The 19,741-nt window shown below is 40.6% G+C and overlaps 1 protein-coding gene across 1 annotated transcript in view; it reads right to left on the minus strand.

Moving 5' to 3' along the window:
• Positions 1–291: 291 nt before the first annotated feature.
• Positions 292–19,741, minus strand: part of ANGPT1 (angiopoietin 1) — a 480,502-nt gene continuing 461,052 nt past the window's right edge. The window contains exons 8-9 of the mRNA XM_030190200.1: positions 18,752–18,882; positions 292–1,176 (exon numbers count right to left, since the gene is read on the minus strand). Of these exons, the coding sequence (XP_030046060.1) occupies positions 1,016–1,176; positions 18,752–18,882 (292 nt within the window). The 3' untranslated portion in view covers positions 292–1,015. The remainder of the gene's footprint in view (positions 1,177–18,751; positions 18,883–19,741) is intronic.

Consider the following 19,741-nt stretch of genomic DNA (forward strand, 5'->3'; position numbering starts at 1 on the left):
TCACACATTTCAATGTGTACATGCAGAGATACAAATAAACCCATCCAGTTAAGCTATGTGTTTACTTTGGTTCAATAAATGCAAAAATAAGTCTTTTCTGTATACTTTCAAAACGAAATATGACATGCAATTAAGTTAGCAAAATAACATAATGCTTCAGGATTATATTTCACAGATCCTCTTGATTTTTCATTTTGACATTCCAAATATTATAATGCAGGCACAAGCTGCAGTAGGGAGAAACTTGCCCATTAATTTTAGCTGAAGGATTACTTAGATTATTTCAATTATCTAAAAATGCTTTCTACTATCAGCTGTAAAGAAATTGAAGATGTTCTTCTGTTTTGATTTTTCATATGCTCTTATTTAGAATGCTTGTCTGAGTTGTTTTCCATCAGGAAGAGGACGTCAATTAGAATAATTTCACTTTATGGACCTGGAAAGCATAGATCTTTCTCCTACTCCATGTCCGTTGGAATAAAGTTTAACAAACCAAGTTCCATTATTTAATGTTGGGCTTAGAGATCTCTCTATGTACTGTCAGTTAATTATGGAAGGTGACATTTTGGAATGATCTTGGATATTTCCTTCTGGTTACTGGTGATCACCAGTGATGATTTTCCACGGATGTATTGTGTCATTCCTCTACTGAAGTATATTTCTCAAATGTGATTATTTTAGGAGTTTCTATACGTATAATCATTTGTTCAAGTATAATGCTATACACTTTTTGCAGTTTTGCTACCATATACAATACATCTGTTTCATAGAACCCAATGATAATTATAGTAATCAAAGTTCACTGTCTTCTATTCCAAAATCAAAACTGCCAATTTTTAACCCAACCAAACTTTTCAGAATTCAGCAAATTAAGTGGTGACTTCATGTGTGAAGCATTACTGCAGGTCATTATTTCCTGTCCGGAAGTCACTGCCTTTTGCTTCTGAAAGTCACTGAAGATCTTCCAATGACAATAGTATTGGAGTTTTGAATGTGTCCCGTTTCAAGTGTGCCTTTAATAGTCCAAAGATCGAATCATCATTGTTGTGGCACGTAAAGAATAGCTCGGACCTTTGAAGTAGTGCCACTTTATTCCATTCAATTTCCCAAGGTTATGCCCTGCAGTATAGTATATCCCATTGAGATTAGAAGGCCCACAGGCATCAAACCACCAACCTGAAGGGAGAAAAAACAGCAACATTACAAATCTTATGTTTTGATTATCATTCTTTCATAGTTAGAACAGCAAAAGTAGTCATAAACACAGATAATCTCTCTGGCTTTCCCATTATAGTCACCAACCAGCTTTAGCTACATGAGACTAACTACACTGTAATACATGGCTTAGAAGAATAAGGATTTCTAAATGCTCATTTTTGATTCCTCATCAGAGTTGCACCTTAACACTTTTGACATGCAATCCCCTCAGACATATCAGTGTTCTACATTAGAATGATAAGAAGCTTAATGTAGCTTAAAAACTGACAGATCCTGTAAGATGTTTTCTGCACAGTTTATGTTGTTCGCATTGCAGCAGGCACTTATGCTAGGGGGTGCAATTTACTGTAATAGCGTTATATTGTAAAAACAAACAGCAAATGGCTTGAGCATTTCTTCATGCTTAAAATCATTTTGACATTAAAATAAATATTGTATTGGGCCAAATATAAGGCAAGATATTATTTGTATAAAGTACTGTGTTTGCCATGTTAGTCCACTTTACAGGTAATATATCAAAATAAATTATAAATAAAACAAAACAAACAAAGGAAAATAAGGTCACACATATTTTGTTGGACTAACTTAATACATTTTTTGACAAGCTTTTGAAGGCAGAAGCTGACCTGAAGAACATGATTCTGTCTTTGAAAGCTTGTCAAAAATGTACTAAGTTAGTACAATAACAAAGGTTTTATTTGACCTTTTGCATCTCATCTTAAAATTGCAGCTAATGTCTTCCTTTGCTGCAACTAACCCAACTTGGATAGGCTCATCCAGAAGGAAATAGAGATGCAGCCCACACTTCTTCCTATTGCTGGAGCCACTTCCTCTTCTGAAATAGATCATTTTTAAATCCAATTCCACTGCCATGTCTTCTTATTAAGCTTAATATTGCATATCAAAATCAAGACTTCGTTTACAAGCTGAGGGGTAAACACAATCCCCCCGCTATTCAGTGTTATTTAACTAGTCAGAATGGCTACTGACCAGTTAAATAGCACTTAACCTGCTATCTCTTGATTTTCAGCGGGGGATAACCGGCTACCCCCCGCTGAATATCCCAGGTTAGCTATAACTGGCTATCCACCTATTTTTAAAGCTGGTTTAGCAGCCATATTTGGCTGTGTGAAAATGTGGGATATCTTTGGCTGGTTTAAAGATAAATGGCTAAATCTGAATATCGACTTAGCTGGTTATCTTTAAACTGGCCAAAAATAAGCCAGCCCAAAATAAACTGGATATTCAATGCCGGTCACCGGAAATGGCCCGCATTGAATATCCGGGCTCAGCTGGTCTAACTCCCGGGTCTAAATATCGCCCCCAATGAAAATATTCACCTTGCATGCTAATTATTTGCATTTAGTGTAGTGGTTCTCAACCCAGTCCTTGGGAACATCCAGCCAGTTGGGTTTTCAGGATGTCCACAATGAATATGCATGGGAAAGATCAGCATGTTCTACCTCCATTGTATGCAAATGTATCTCATGCCTATTCATTGTAGAGATCCCAAAAACCTGACTGGCTTGATTCTGTCCCAAAGACTGGGTTGAGAACCCCTGATCTAGTACTACTGAAGTATTGATTAAAAGGTTGGGTCAAATGTATCAAATTAGATGGGTAGGTAGTTTTTATTTTTTTATGGATATGTATGAAAGACATGGGAAGACAGATGGGATTATAAAAAAGTGTTGAAGATATGTGGTATCAGTTTGAAGGCTTTTTTCTTATGTTTATAGTTGAGAAAAAGACCTCAGTAGTCGTGGCATGGCGATAGAACAGTGAATGTACTCAATGCCAGCATTTCATTGACTCCGTTATTATCACCGGTCATAAATAAAACTCCACTTGTATGTAAATGTGGGCTAAGAATAAAATAAACTATAACCCATCATCAAAAATGGTCAGAATCGTGATGTTTAACACTTGCTTAAACAGATAATGTTACTTAGCTTTTGCAATTTTGCCCAATGGGGCTCTCCGTTTCACTCTGCAATATAGCTTCCTCAGGGGCCAAGTAACTTGTGGCAAATCATGATGCCTTAAGTGATGGCGTCATTTTCTCATGTGACACCGATAGTGTCTTGCCTTGGGCAGAGAATGAACATGGAAGAGTGTGCTAACTGACCAATGCTGAGCTAACGTGGGAATAATAAGCGCCTCCTAAAGAAGAGGCGGTAAGTGATCCTTTGCTAATTTTTTGCAAGTGATAGTGCAGTGGTTCCCAAACCTGGTCCTGGAGTCACCCCAGCTAGTCAGGTTTTCAGGATATCCACAATGAATATGCATGAGAGAGGTTCGCAGGCACTCCGCTGCATGCAAATCTCTCTCATGAATATTCATCGTGAATATCCTGAAAACCTGACTGGATGGGGTGCCTCCAGGACCAGCTTTGGGAACCACTGTGCTAATGGATAAATTAATACAGTACCTGCAAAATAAAACAAATAAAAAAGCTCTAAATGCTACCATGTCAAATCTGGGCTTAGCATGTGGGAAAGTCCTGCGTTACGATATGCTAAATCCAGATTCTAATGTTCTTTAGTAAAAGGGCCCCTTAGTTTGCTAAAACATGCTTAGAATAAATAAAGCTAAAAACATCAGTATTTTATAGAAATAGAACACTTACAGATTCAGAAAGTATTAAAGATAATTGCTTCATCACCTGTTAGAAGTTAATGAAGCCCCTAGGGTTTTTCATATACATTTTCAGGTTTTTTTCTTTGTTTTCAGATATGAAATCTTTTTTTTTATAACTGCAATTTTCTTTTTCAGAATTCTCATTCTGTACTACAGCACATCTGTGTAAACCTGCTACATCAGTTCCTTGCAGAACATCAATTCCTAGCAGAGCTCTGATGGTGCCAAGCAGTCATTCAGCAGTGTATATTGGCGCAGTGGTGTGAAGTTACTTTGGCTCTGCTAAACAATCTCTTGCCTTAAAACTTTTCTAGTTTCTGTATTTTCAATTCAGCTTGCTGGGATGGGATTCAAACTCCCTAATCCCTTGCCTGATTTCTGTCATTCACTGTTTGTGCAGTTACTGCCAATAAATTCCATATCTTCTGGGATGTTGCACAGAGACCCCTGGATTCTATATACGGTGACTACATTTGCGTGTGCAAATCAGCGCACCTTGACAATCTGCATGTGCAAATTAATTGATTAATGAGCCAATCAGCACCAATAATGGGCTGCTAACAACCAATTATTGGCATTAATTGGCCTTAAATGGAATGTATGCATGCATCATATTTTATAATCTATAGTGCATAAATTCAAGGCCGGGGCATTCTGCAGGGGGTGGGGCATTCCCAGAATTTACATGGATTGTTACAGAACAAACTAGATCGGTGTCTAGGTGCTGGCTTTTACATTTGCTTTCAGCCAATTTTTGGCTCCTTAAAGGGTCCTTTTACTAAGCTGCTGCAAAAAGTGGTTTGCAGTAGTGTAGGCACGTGTTTTTGGCATGTGCCAGGCCAGTTTTTACTGCATCTGAGAAAAAAGGGCTTTGTTTCAATGGGCCGGGAAAAGTACCTGCAGTAAAATGGAAACCAGCGTATGCCTATTTACAGCCTGAGCCCTTAACACCACCCATTGATCTAGTGATAGGGACTCACCCTCTACACAGGCGGTGACCGGTCAGCACGCTCCAACTGCCAATTAACGCCGGAAACACCACACATGGTAGGAAATGTAAAAATAATTTGTCCCAGTGGTATGGGTGCATGCAAATTCTGAAATTACCGCCAGGGGGGTACTCTAGCCTGGCGGTTTTCTTGTTTTGGCACATGCTGCATGAGCCTAGAGCCTACCACACCTTTATAAAAGGACACCTACGATAGGCGTCATTTATGTAATTAGTCACTATTCTATAAACGGCATGTATCCTTTATAGAATAACACTCAGCACTTAAATTTTTTTGTGCTGATATATTGGCCATTACTAAAAAATATAGAATCTAGTTCATAGCTAAGATATTTTAATATCATCAGGAACTACATTGGCAATAATTAATTAAAATATATACTGTTCTTTATGTTTAGATCTGTGACTTAAGGAGTCTCGGAAAGTAATTTCATAGATTTTGAATAGTACTGGGTGGGGCTTTTTATATAGGTACAATTCAGTCTTTGGGGGCAGTTTCAGCATGCACCTATTGTGATAAAGTTAATATCCCTTTGATTATAGAATCAGTCTTAAGGGGCTAATAGCTATAGCAGGGAGGCAGGAGTTCAAGCCTTGAGTATTGCAACAGGCTGGGTTTTCAGGATTTCCCTAATGAATATGCATGAAGTGGAGCTGCATGGATACTGCCTCCATTGAATGCACAGCTACCTCTTGCATATTAATTAAGGATATGCTGAAAACCTGGTCTGTCTGCGGCACTCGAGGCCTCAACTCCAGAATCCCTGTGCTGCAAACAGGCTAGGTTTTCAGGATATCCCTAATGAATATGCATTCTTTCACTACTTAATGAGTAAATTATTTTCAATCTAGTTACAAAGATTAATACCACCCTAAAGAAGTAACTACAAAACATCTTTTCTATATAACTTTATTTGCTTTCAAAAATATATTTTTTAATCCTTTATATAATAATTCCAATAGTTTTCTCTAACTGATTATAACTAATCCACTCATACACAGTTTCACAACCATTCACCCTCTGCCCAAACTAAAATGCTATCACACTCTCCCTTAAAGTGATGATAAGGACATACTTCTACATTGCATTCACTATACAGCAAATTAAATTTTTTCAGCTATGTGCCATAAAATCCACTTCTCACAAATGTCTCACAACAATAATCCGTCCATAGATGACTTGAACAGAACTTGCTGGCAGTAACTGTAAAATCAAATAAACTCCACAGACTAGCTTATTCAAATATCAAATTACTTGTATCATGTCAGTCCATCTCAAGGTCCAATATTCATCAACTCCTTCAGTAATTGAATTCTCCAAATGATATCCAGTGCTGTGGTGGTTCCGCTTTACAACTCTTCTCAAATTCCCTGTTGAGTCTTTCTGTGATTAAAGCTGGCATCAAACCCAATGCAGTCGCTGCATTTCACAAGTGTGTCATCAGGGGTTTAACTTAGCGTAGGTTCAAAACTCTTTTGGGTTACATGCTCCGGAGTTTGATAGAGGAACGCCATTGTTCCTGGCACATCTTGGAGGCCCACTCTGATTGTGATCTCTACATAAGAGCCAGTGAAGTTCTAGTCAATTTGTCTTACCCAATTTTGGGACATTTATTAGTTTATTGACCTAGCTCTTTTGTGCAATGCACATCATTTGATATAGTGGCCAATCTTTTATTTGTTTGGATTTAGCTCACTCCTTTTTCAGTAGTAGCTCAAAGTGAGCTACATTCAAGGACACCAGATATTTCCCTGTCCCTGAGGGCTTATAATCTAATTTTTTATCTGAGACAATGGAAGCTAAAGTGACTTGTTCATGATCACAAGGAACAGCAGCAGGATTTGACCTAGGCTTTCCTGGTTGTCAGCTTAGTGTTCTAACCACTAGGCCAATCCTTCACTTCTTCTCTTATGCTGTGTGGAGCCAAGTTCATTAATGGTGAAACCAGATGTCGAGTTGGTTTTTTTGTTTGTTGCCATAAGTGCATAAGTATTACCATACTGGGACAGACTGAAGGTCCATCAAGCCCAGCATCCTGTTTCCAACAGTAGCCAATCCAGGTTACAAGTACCTGGCAAGATCCCAAAACAGTACAATACATTTTATGCTGCTTATCCCAGAAATAAGCAGTGGATTTTCCCAAGTCTATTTTAATAATGGCTTATGGACTTTTCTTTTAGGAAGCTATTCAAACCTTTTTAAACCCCGCTAAGCTAACAACCTTTACCACATTCTCTGGCAATGAATTCCAGAGTTTAATTATATGCTGAGTGAAGAAATATTTTCTCCGATTTGTTTTAAATTTACTACTTTGCAGCTTCATTGTGTGCCCCCTAGTCCTAGTATTTTTGGAAAAAGTAAACAAGCGATTCACTTCTACCCATTCCACACTACTCAGTATTTTATATACCTCTATCATATCTCCTCTCAGCCGTCTTTTCTCCAAGCTGAAGAGCCCAAGTCATTTCAACCTTTCCTCATAGGGAAGTTGTCCCATCCCCTTTATCATTTTCTTTGCCCTTCTCTGTACCTTTTCTAATTCCACTATTTCTTTTTTGAGATGTGGCGACCGGAATTACACACATTATTCAAGCATACTCTCTAGTAGTGCTTTTTAACTTGTAGTAAGCACATATTAGCTCTTACTGCAGCTTAGTAAAAGGGCCCCTGAGTTTGTATTTGGTCCATTTTTGTAAATGTTCCTAAAACATTATCTATTTCAAATTTCAAAAAAATTGCATTTCAAAAGAAACATAAAGGTGATAAATAAATAAGGCTGGGAGAGTAGAAGAAAACATGAGAAGAAAGAAAAAAAAACCCTCCATGGATAGAGCAAACCAATGAAGAATAAAGGAGTGGAGTGAATCAATACAAAAAGGAACCAGATTAATCTTTATTGACTTAGGGGAGAGTAGAGAAAAGTAAGGAAATCATAGAGTCAAAAGGCAATCAAAACATTCAGTCTAAAGTCCCCTTCCATTTCCAACTTCCCTAACCTGGATTATAATCATCCACTTTCTTATGGTCCTGAAGGAATTTCTCCAGATATGTCAGGTCAGTACAAATGTCTCTGTTATCCTGAAAAAGATATAAGACACTTGCAAGGGAAATTAAGAAAAAAAAATGCCACTCAATACAAGTGTCTCAGACCTCATGAATGGAAACTCATGGATAGAAATAATTTATGACACTATTGAGTTGCTCAAGACACATCAGGGAACATATGATTTTTTTTAAACCACAAAACAAGTAAGGGTAAGGGTCATTCATTTCATATACCATCTTTCTGTGATACAACCAAAGCAGTTTGCTTATTCTCTGTCCTTAGAGCACTCACAATCTAAGCATTCCTTCCCCTTAAAGAATTCCTTGAGGATATATATAACATATTTTTGATGAGCAAATATTACTAGTAAGGTGGCCCTAGAGGAAATAGTTTCATTTGAATGCTCCAGAAATTCTGTCAAGTTCAAACTACTCTGTTCTGACAAAATATCAAATTCACCTTCCACCTCATTTACTTTTTGAACTTTCACTAGAACATAATAACGATTAGAAATACAAATCTCTTTGTGGTCCTTTTACAAAGCTGCAGTAGAAAATGTTCTTAGCACGCCGTTATGCGGGTCTTTCCTGTGCACTAAGGCCATGTGTACCACAGCCAGAAAGTGGCATTATAGAATATGAGGACTAACATCAATTAATTGCACTTAATTTTCTTATAAATTTGCACACAAATCTTTGATCCACACGCAAATTGCGGCACCAAAATCTCAGCGCCATATATAGAATCCGGGGGATAGTGGAGCTGAATGATGCCAGTGCTAGAATTTTAAGTTATTCTACTCACTGCTGCTACTAAAAATCTCCCCTAATGTTTTTGCAATTCGATTGTAGCTGTCTCTCTTTCCATTTTGATGCTGTTAAGCATATAAGGACCGTCAAACATGGCTGAACGGTAAAATGTGCACCCTGCTTTTTGTTCTCATTCTCTCTTCTGTTTTTGATCTGTTTCTACATAAAATGTTTCATCAAATAAATCTTTATTCTTATCTTTATAGATGATTTTGCATCTTTTGGAAAATCAAGTAAAGTTGAAATCTGGTATTTGAAGCCCACATTTGTGGTTTATAAGCCCTATTTTATATAATGAAAAAGTTAATACTGTGGAGGAGCTCTTTTGGAAGATGTACAAGTCAGAATTGGGATGTCCTGCTCATAATGTTAAAATAAGAAATAAACCCCCACAAAACTTCCATCTCATGGTAATGTTCAAACAGGAAAGATATCCAGATTTCCTGTTTGAAAATATGTGAGAAGGGCATTCTTACGCTGGAAATGTCCATTCCTGAACAATCATTTTACAAACTGAAACATTTAAATTATAAATGGGGGAAAACAAGGCACAGGGATTTCTGTGTGGCCAGCATTCTTATGAAAATGGCCACACAGATGTCCGTGCTGAATATGGAGAAGCTTAGTGGTTAGTGCAGTGAGCTGTAAACCAAGAGACACAGGTTCAAATCCCAGTGGAATTTTGCTTTTGTTTTAATATGATCTCTCCATGGACAGACAAATGCCTAGTGTACCAGAATGTACACCACTTCAATAGCCTTCAGGCTTGCAGGTGTCTTATGTCTTTAGTTACAGTAAGTAGTTTTCTGTTCCTGGAGAGAGCCCCAGAAAAACAAAACAAAAAAAAAACTTAATAGAGTTACAGTGGGAATGATCCAGAATTTGGCAGCTAAGATTTAATGCTAAAAAGATACAGGGTCATGCATTCGTGCAGCACAACCTGGGGGAGAGGTACAGTATAGAGAGTAAAATACTTCTGCCCAAGAAAGAAGAGTGGGATTTGGATGTGATCGTATCTGATGATCTTAAATTGGCTAAACAGGTATAAAACGCGAGGGTCAAACCCAGAAGAATTTTTGAGTACATAAAAAGAGGAATGGCCAGGAGGAAAAAAGAAGGTGATAGTGCCTTTAAGTCTCTCTTGAGAGCTCATTTAGACTAAATCTTCATAAGGATATAAACAGGATGGACTCAGTCCAGAGGAAGGCTACTAAAATGGTCTTCATCGTAAATGTATGGGACAGACTTAAAGTTCTCAATATGTATATAACTGTATTAACAGGTGTAGGCTTAGTACATGTTTAAACCTGATGGATTTAAGTCTTTTCATGCCAAAATAAAATCCAACATGAGCTAGAAAACTATAGAGGCCTATTCACTAAACAGTTTATGCGTGGTAATTCCTGTGTTAAACAGCTAAAGCAAAAGGAGGCAGGTAACGAACCATACTGTTAACACAGAAGTAGTCTTTAAAAGGAAGCCACACGAAGTGTGGAGGTGCACTTAATCCCCACAAAACAATATAGAGAGAAAAGGAGAAGAGTGGGGGGAAAATAGGCTCTTTCCAATCAATAGGGGAGACGTATATTTGAAAAAAGTATAATATTTATTGTAACAGGTTGACTCAACACAGCCGTGTTTCGGCGCCGTAGCGCCTTCTTCAGGAGTCTACAAAGCCAAATATAAAACATAAATAAATATAACTATAAATTGTGAACAACAATAATCGTAAAAGAATATTATAGATATATTAACGTAAAAGACATCTATAAAAGCAGAGATTATAATTGAGAAAAAGCACGTAAAAGAATATTATAGATATATTAACACAGAAGTAGCCACTACACAATAGTTGTTACAACAGTAGTTAAGAAGGATCAGTTAATGCAATGCAGTTAGCTAAACCTCTTGAGATGCTGTTGTTATCTGCCATATTGTTTCAGCATAGCTATAATTATTCTCTGTGTTAACTGAATGGGTACATGCTGGGAATGTCCCTAATAACTAATACATAGGTTTTTTTTGCAATTACAGCAGATTCATTTGCCAATTACCACACAGTAACTTCACATTTTAGTAACTAGGCCCTAAGTACTGTAAAGTATTGTTTCTTCCATATGCTCTGAAAGGAATACTGTAAAATGTTCATAGGCAACTGAGCATGCAGTCATTTTGGCCTTTGGGGATTAAGACTTCAAAAGAATCTTTCACTTAGTAGACAGTTTCAGAATGTTTATTTCTCTGATTGAATAGCCTAAAACAATAAATTGTGATAGCTTCAGAAGAAAATGAATATTATTATAACACTGTTGGAGAAATTCATGCCAAATTTGCAAACTCTTTCACATTGCTTGATGCAAGTAATGATACAGGCAACAAAAAGGAAAGAACGAGATTAATGTGGAAGTGTGTGGGCAATAAAACTGTGTTAAAATGTTTCTGTGAAAAGCAAAAATAAGTATGAAAACTGGACTTTTCACCATTGATGTTTGTTATATTTAATATTTTTATTAATTTTGACATTCACACTTACATATAAATGTTTAAGAAATATCCTTAATGTTTAACATGGAAATATACATTCTTAAGACTTTTTCTTTTAAATTTTGTCCACAATCCTATTTAATCCAAGTACAAGGTAATATAATTTTAACAACAAAGAAAAAAATATCTTTAAAGCAAGGAGGAGCTGAGAAAAACTCGCAATCGACCTATAGCATTAACTTGTGGGAGTATACAAAGATTTTCTAACACTTTCTTTAGAAATTATGAATTGCAATATTTTGGGGAGATCAAAAAAAAGATAATCATGTGCAGTAAAGCTGGGATGTCTGATGCAACCATACTTAATCCTCCTTCCTCTTTTCTCATTCCACTTATTCATTTCCTATGCCTCACCTTGTTTTCCATCTACCTTTTTTACAGCTCCTCCTGCATCCACATTCCATTCACCTTTTTATAGCCCTCTCCCTCCATCCAGCTGCCCTGCCCCCAGCACCCACACAACTCCATCCATCCACCTGCCCTGCCTTTCAAGCCTCAAAATGGCTGCCCTGCCCTCCCCCCTGGGGCCACTGCCATTTTGAAGAAGCGGTGACAGTGAGCAGAGCAGCAGCAGCAGCAAGCAGAAAAGAGTGGGGTTCTTTCCTGCCCTGAAGAGGCCACTAGACCACCAGGGTGCATTAAGGTAGGTTTGGGGAGGGCACCCTGAGGCTCAGGGGGTAGGGCAAGACAGGTGGATGGATGGAGTCATGTGGGTGCAGGGAGGAGGGGCACAGAAGGTGGATGATTGAGTTGTGTGGGTGCAGGGGAGCACCGTAAAAAGGTGGATGGAGTGTGGATGCAGGGAGGGAGCTATAAAAAAATAGATGAAGTGTAGATGCATGGAGGGGGCTGTTAAAAAGGTGTATGGAGTGTGGGTACAGAGAGGGGGCTGTAAAACAGGTGGATCATAGTTGTGTATGCAGGGAGGTACTGTAAAAAAAAGGTAGATCATGACTGTGGATGCAAGGAGTCTGTAAAAAGGTGGTTCATGTTTGTGAATGCAGGGAGGGTGGGGGTTGTAAAAAAAGGTGAATTATGGCTGTGGATGCAGGGAAGGAGGGCTGTACAAAAGGTAGATGGAGTGTGGGTGCAGGGAGGAGGCTGGAAAAAAGATTGGTGAGGGGGACATGTTGTACATGGAAGGGAGAGAAGGGAAGGGAAAGGGGGAAGGGAAAAGGGGGAAATGCAGCACATGAATAGAATGGGATGGAGAGGAAAGGGAGACGTGCTGCTCATGAATGTTTGCTGTTTTGGAAATGTACATCTTTACTAATTTTTTATTTAGCACAGTACAGAAGAAAATGAGGTTCTGTTACTTTTACCAGTATTTTCACTGCTTATAGAATTTGGCTTTCTTGGGGGGGGGGGGGGGGGTCTAGGTTTTCCATGTTTTTATGGCCCCCTATTTCATATCAGTTGAGGGTCTGTCCTTGTTCGGTATGCATGATTGAGGTGAAAAATTCTGCTAGCATGTAGTGTCTGTGTATGAACCTGTAACAGTCCAGCTTGTATTAGTTTCTCAGTAGTGGGTATATTGGTACATAGGGTGAGAAATTTATTGGGAAAAGAGTTAGTAGATTGGGATGCAGCCAGTGGCGTAGCCAGACCTGACATTTTGGGTGGGCCCAGAGCTAATATGGGTGGGCACTAGGTGTGAGTAATGTTTCTTGGGATACTCCTTAATAATGCCTTAGAGTGCACTTGATGATGGATTTCTAAGTAAACAGTCTGTGCAACAGCTCTCCTGCATTAACACAAACCACATACCCCTGGTTCATGGAACACCAACATTTTTAAATATAGTGATTTTATCCCATATCTTAAACTTGACCAAATATGACTGCTATAAGGCAAACATGTCAATGGCACATATCCTTCAAACTTTGCTTTGTAACAAATGCAAATGCCTGATTAAGCTGTATTCATAAAACCGGTAAATTCTGAAACTGACATTCCCATTTAAAAAGCCAGAGAAGTCAGACTCATATAGATCCCCGCACGAACTACAAGCACACAGAATCTTTTACATTGGTCACATGCAGAACAGAGACCACCCCTTACCAACTGCAGAATAAAAGACAAAAAATTATAAATCGCGGAGATGCCAAGAACACAGACCACCCTTACAAATTGCAGAATAGAACATAAAAAATTAGAAATCACAGAGATGGCAAATTACCCAGTTCCAAGCTTGAGATTTTGTGCAGTCCTGATTTAAACTTTATAACCCAAATCAGTGTGGGATTTGCAGTGCCTGATTCTGCCCATGGAAATCAGTGCTTCAAGTCCCATAACAATGGGGTGGTCAGAAATGCAGGACTGTCCCAAAATCTCCAGCCTGGAACTGTAGCCTGGCATCAATCCTGCCCTTCCCCCTCCCCCATAGTTTGGCATCAGCCGCGGGAGAAAAGGCAGCGACAGCGATCAAAGAAGTGGCGTACCTAGGGTAGTTGACACCCGGGACTGGTCACTTTTTAACACCCCCTCCAAAATCCAGTACTAGGCATACCGAGAATACAAAACACTCAGGACCTATAGAGCAATTCTAGCATACCATCATTTTTACAAGTCACACAAGGAAAAGGAAATCATCTTAAACACTACAGTGAGCACTAGAACATCAATTCACCTATTGTAAAACAAAACCAGACAGAATAGTACAGATCGTTGATCCTGCACAGTCAATGCCAACTGAAAGGTATGTCTTTTTCACAAACACAGATACACCCTAATCCACTATAGAATAAGTAATCATAAACTTTCTATTTAGACAAAAATTAAGCTAAACTCCCAAGATGCCAGACTCTGCATACAATGCAACACCACAGAAACAGAAAATGTCCCCTAGTACTGTGCAAAATATAAAGACAGCAGATATAAATTTGAAAAAAAAACTAACAAATACCAATCACCACTTTACAAATTAACAAATAAAAATAAAACAAATATATAAAATAAAATAATACCATTTTATTGGACTAATACATTTAGCTTTCAGAGGCCAACACCTCCGTCCTCAGGTCAATACAGTATAGTGCTGTTACAGTATCCTATCCTGACCTGAGGAAGGGGGTTTTGTTTTCCAAAAGTTAGTCAAAATGTATTAAAATTAGTCCAATAAAAAGATTACCTTATTTACATGTTCTATTTATAAACATTTATTAACAGATCTACAATACTACTTTATCCTAAAGCAAAAACATAAAAACATATATTTTATTTACAGTTTGTTGTCTCTGGTTTCTGCTTTCCTCATCTTCTTTTCACTGTCTTCCTTCCATCCAGCATCTGTCTTCGCTCTCTCTCTGCCATCCAGTGTCTGCCCTCTCTGCCATCCCTCCCATCCACTGTCTGCCCTTTCTCTCTGCCCCTTCAATCCACCATTTGCCCTCCCTCTTCCATCCATCCAGGGTCTGCACTCCCTCTCGCTGCCCCTTCTTTTTGGCCCCCCAGTTCCAGCCCCATTATCCCACCTGCCCCTCCTTTTCAGCCCCAGCCCTTTTCTCCCACCAGTTCAGAGCTTCAGCCCCCAGCCATTTCTCCCTGTCCCCTTTCAGCCCCCAAACCCCAGTTTCAACCCTAGCACTGTTCTCCCACCAGTATCGAGCTTCAGCCCCAGCCACTTATCCCTGTCCCCTTTTCAGACCCTGTCCCTTTTCAGACCCCAGTTCCAGTACTAGCCCCCTTATTCCACCTACCCTCCTTTTCAGCCCCCAGTTCCCTTCATCCACATGCCTTGCATTAGGGCCCCCTTTTCAGCCCCAGAACCATTCTCCCACCTGCCCCAGGCATGGCCCCATTCTCCCACCTGCCCCCTTCTCAGACCCCAGACCCAGTCCCCTTCTCCCATCTGAGCCCCTCCCCACCCAGACCCCGTCCCCTTCTGCCATCTGAGCCCCTCCCCACCCACCCCACCCAGACCCCTTCTCCCATCTGAGCCCCCCTCCCTGACCCAGTCCCCATCTGCCTACCAGCTCCATCGACGGCCAAACTACCCTCTTCTCCTGCCACCGGGCACCCAGCCTTTAAAAAAAAAAACAACAACCGGTGAAGCGCCTCGCGTCTGCTCTCAGTGCTCTATTCTGCTGTAAAGCAAGCAAATCGACTCATCGCGTCGGCCCTTCAATCACTGTGTACCGCCCTCTGATGTAACTTCCTATTTCCGCGAGGGTGGGACACAGTGATTGAAGGACCGACACGATGAGGCAATTTGCTTGCTTTACAGCAGAGCAGATGTGAGATGCTTCACCGTTTTTTTTTTTTAAGGCTAGGTGCCGTGTGGCAGAAAAGGGTCATCTGTCCGTCGACGGAGCTGGTAGGCAGGTGGGGACTGCAGCGCTAGCGGAGCACCCCCCCCCCCCCCACCTACTGACACCTGGGGCAGGGCGGACGTTGGTTGGGCGGGCTTGGAGAGAAAGTGGGTGGGCCTGGGCCTATCCTGGCCCACCCGTGACTACGCCCCTGGATGCAGCTCCATTTGTTAAGTCTTGGATGAATATCAAACATAGGGCCCTGTTTACTAAGCCACACTGTTGGCGCGCTAGCAATTTTAGCATGCACTAATGCTAATATATGGGTGTCTCTAGCATTAGCATGTGCTAAATTTTAGTGCACATTAAAAATGCTAGCGTGCCATCATAAACAGGGCCCATAGGTTGGCTACAGATACAATACAAGTGTGTGGCAAAAATCAACCAAAGCATTCTGTGAAAATCAACTGGCCATATGGGATTTACAGTAAAGAATATTGATGTTTTTAAATTATTTGTAAATTGGTTGCTGCCTACACATATCCTTTGTACTAATAAAGTGTATAATACAGTTACGTGCATATATACAGTTTTGGGGGATTAAACATTTACCAGCACACCACTGTTAGCATCATTGTATTCAGGATAGGCACTCTTGGTTGGTCTCTTCCTTTCTCAGGGGAAGTGCTCGGATGCAGGTGCTTTCTCTCATCAGAACCAGCATTCACAGTCGAACTCTTGGGCACAGGCACTCACAGTCAGGCTTCTCTCTCAGGGTTCAGGATACTTTCTCGGTTTGGGGGTCCCTGCTGTACAGCTCCCCTCTAGGTTCTCTCCAGCCCAGCACACCCTGCTTCACTCTGCCCAACTGAGACGGCTCTCTGTGCCACATGGCCAAATTGCGAGCACAACTTAATTTATTGACAAGCCAATCAGTGCCGATAACTGGTACTTAACAGTCAATTAGCGACACTAATTGCTTTAATTAGAATTTTTGCACACAACTTTCTAGGCATATTCTATGACGTGGTGCACATAAATTCTAATGCACGCAGTAGAAAAGGAGGCATGACCATGGGCGTGGAATGGGTGGGTCGTAGATGGTTCAAGAAGGTATGCACACTATTATAGAATACACCTGATCAGCACCTAAGTTAGGTGCAGGTGCAGGCCTGGTTTTAGGTGGTCTAAATGGGTGTGACTAAATTTTAGTCACAAGAATAGCAACTAAGCATCTCTACTATAATAAAAAAGCACCTCCAACGTTCTGAAGCTGACTCTGTGGCTTCACTGAAGTGAAGGGTTCGTAAGGTTCATCAGATTCATGAGTCTGTCACCATCTCTCTCGGCCCCCACCCTCGCGCCTCTGATAGGTCCGCCACCCTCGACGTCATCACGTTTTGACGTCCGTGACGTCATCACATTTTGACGTCGAGGGCGGTGGACCTATCAGAGGCGCGAGGGCGTGGCCGAGAGAGATGGTGACAGACTGACGAATCTGACGAACCTTACCAACCCTTCACTTCAATGAAGCCACGGAGTCAGCTTCACAACGTTGCAGATGCATTTTGTTACACTACACAGCTGCCTAATTTTTCACTTAAACATCGCAGGGTGGCTGGGGGAGGGAGAAGAGGGGGGCAACTACCCTGGAACTGGGTGGGTGGGAGGAGGGGGCGGACCCTGGAACTTGGAGGGGGGCGGGCGGACCCTGAAAATGGGAGAGAGGGAGGGAGGGGGCCCCTGGCACTCTCATTCTCACAAACTGGGAGAGAGGGAGGGAGGGGGCCCCTGGCACTCTCATTCTCACACACACACACACACACACACACACACTCACAGCTCCCTAATTTTTCACTTAAACATCGCAGGGTGGCCGGAGGGGGGGGGGGAAGAGGGGGGACAACTACTCTGGAACTGGGAGGGAGAGGGGGGCAACAACCCTGAAACTGGGTGGGTGGGAGGGAGGGCGGACCCTGGAACTTGGAGGGGGGCCAGGCGGACCCTGAAACTGGGAGGGAGGGAGGGAGGGGGTGACCCTGAAACTGGGAGGGAGGGGGAGAGGGGGCAACTACCCTGGAAATGGGTGGGTAGGAGGGAGGGTGGACCCTGGGACTTGGAGGGGGGGGGCGGATAGACCCTGAAACTGGGAGGAGGCCCCTGGCACACACTCTCATTCTCACACACACACACACACACACACACTCTCGCACACAGTCTCACTCTCTCTGACACACACACTCACACATTCACTCTCTCTCTGTCACACACACTCACACATTCACTCTCCCTCTATCACACACTCTCTCTCACACACACTCTGTAAAACACACACACTCCGAGGAAAACCTTGCTAGCGCCCGTTTCATTTGTGTCAGAAATGGGCCTTTTTTCCTAGTATTGTATAAGCTACGCCTAACTTTAGGTGTAGTTTATTTTATTTTATTTATTTTTATTTTATTTGTTACATTTGTATCCCACATTTTTCCACCTATTTGCAGGCTCAATGTGGCTTACGTAGGACTGTTATGGTGTTCGCCAGTTCCGGTATGAACAAATACAATGTTTTATTATGATAGAATAAGGTTCAAGTATGGTAGACACATTAGGGAAATTTAGGGAGGAAGTGGGAGGTAGGGGTGTGTCCATTGCGATCTATGGTTTTGTTGTGTTGCATGTGTTCAGGCTTTTAAGTAGGGTCCTGAACAGGATTGTTTTTAGTTCTTTCCGGAAATTCAGGTGGTCGTACGTTGTTTTTACTGTTTTGGCAGAGCGTTCCATAGTTGTGCGCTTAAGTAGGAAAGCTAGATACATACTTTGATTTGTATTTGAGTCCTTTGGTGCTTGGGTAGTTTAGGTGTAGTTTATAGAATCGCACTGTGTGTATTTTTTTTTTTGCACTGATTTTAAGGGCTCATGTAGTAAACCTGTACTATTTAGCACAGGAATGCACACTGCCCCCCCCCCCCCTGCAGACATGCCCCCTCAAAAAATATTTTTATCATATGGTTAACATGCACACGTTTGGCAGCTACCAGGGAATACCTGAGTGTGTCCCATAGTACAACTTTTTAAGCTTTGTTAGGCGTGCCTTAGTGCCTAATGCAGAGTGCTAAAAGGGTTCCATAGTTAGGAGCCTAAATTCTTTGACAACTGACCCCTTCATTAACACTGGTTAACAACTGATTTTAATGCAACTCAGTAAACAGTACAATAGTTCAAAGCTCTACATACCTCCAGTGAGCAAGAGTGCGCATTTACACATGCAGTTGTCATTATCAGCATCTTTAGTGCTGAAATCTGCACCATGTAAAATTAGACTACTCTGTTTCCCTGCTGTTCCACTGTGGCCCTTTAAATACAATCTGAAAAGAAAAAAAATAAATTAAATTAAACAAGGCAACAGTAAGCATATGCAACAGACCTAGTAAAAGAGTTATTTTTGTTTCTTATACCAGTGTGTTTGTTTTACATATGAAAATCCATTAGTTGATTATACACAAACACATACTCACACACACATACACACACACACACTTGTGTTTGGCTCAGTTAATTGTTGTTTTAGGTGGCAGGCCAGGAATGTAACTTTCAGACAATGTAATTTATTAGCGCAGCTAGAACTTCTGAAAATTTAAATTTAATTTAACAATTTACATTATGCCTTTTTGGGTGCAGGCCAAGCCAAGCAGATTATAATTTATAAAAGATAAAACAGAAATTGATGTCCTAGGCGAGTAACTTAACATGAATAGCTCCAAAAATGCTTTTTAATATTGTGATATTGATTGTTCCATCAGCTTGTTATTTAATAATTCCTCTTTGCTAATTTGTGGGCTTACAGAGGGCTGGTTGTAGGTTTAGTTCTTTCTCCTTAACCCTTTAGATTTAATTGCTTGTTTTAATCTTCGTGTGCATGTGTGTTTTCTTTTTCTATAACAGTGTCCTAATGTCATTAATACAAAGATTTTAAAAATTAAATTTTGATGCTCTCAGTCTTCAATAGGACAGACCAGTTTTTGTTTAGTAATTTACTAACTTTTAAAAAGGATATAGAGCAGCTTTTAAACTAGAAAAGGGGGGAAAGATGACAGTCGCCCAGGAGTGCATGGTTCAGTGTGGAGTACCCTTGAAGGATACTTTTGAAACAGGACATTTAGGGAATCCCAGTAGAGAGGTTTCAATAATGCTTAAAGTAAGCTAGGTGTGCTTAATGAAAGAGCA

This window comes from Microcaecilia unicolor, chromosome 1, assembly GCF_901765095.1.
Source record: "Microcaecilia unicolor chromosome 1, aMicUni1.1, whole genome shotgun sequence".
NCBI classification, from domain to species: Eukaryota; Metazoa; Chordata; class Amphibia; order Gymnophiona; family Siphonopidae; genus Microcaecilia; species Microcaecilia unicolor.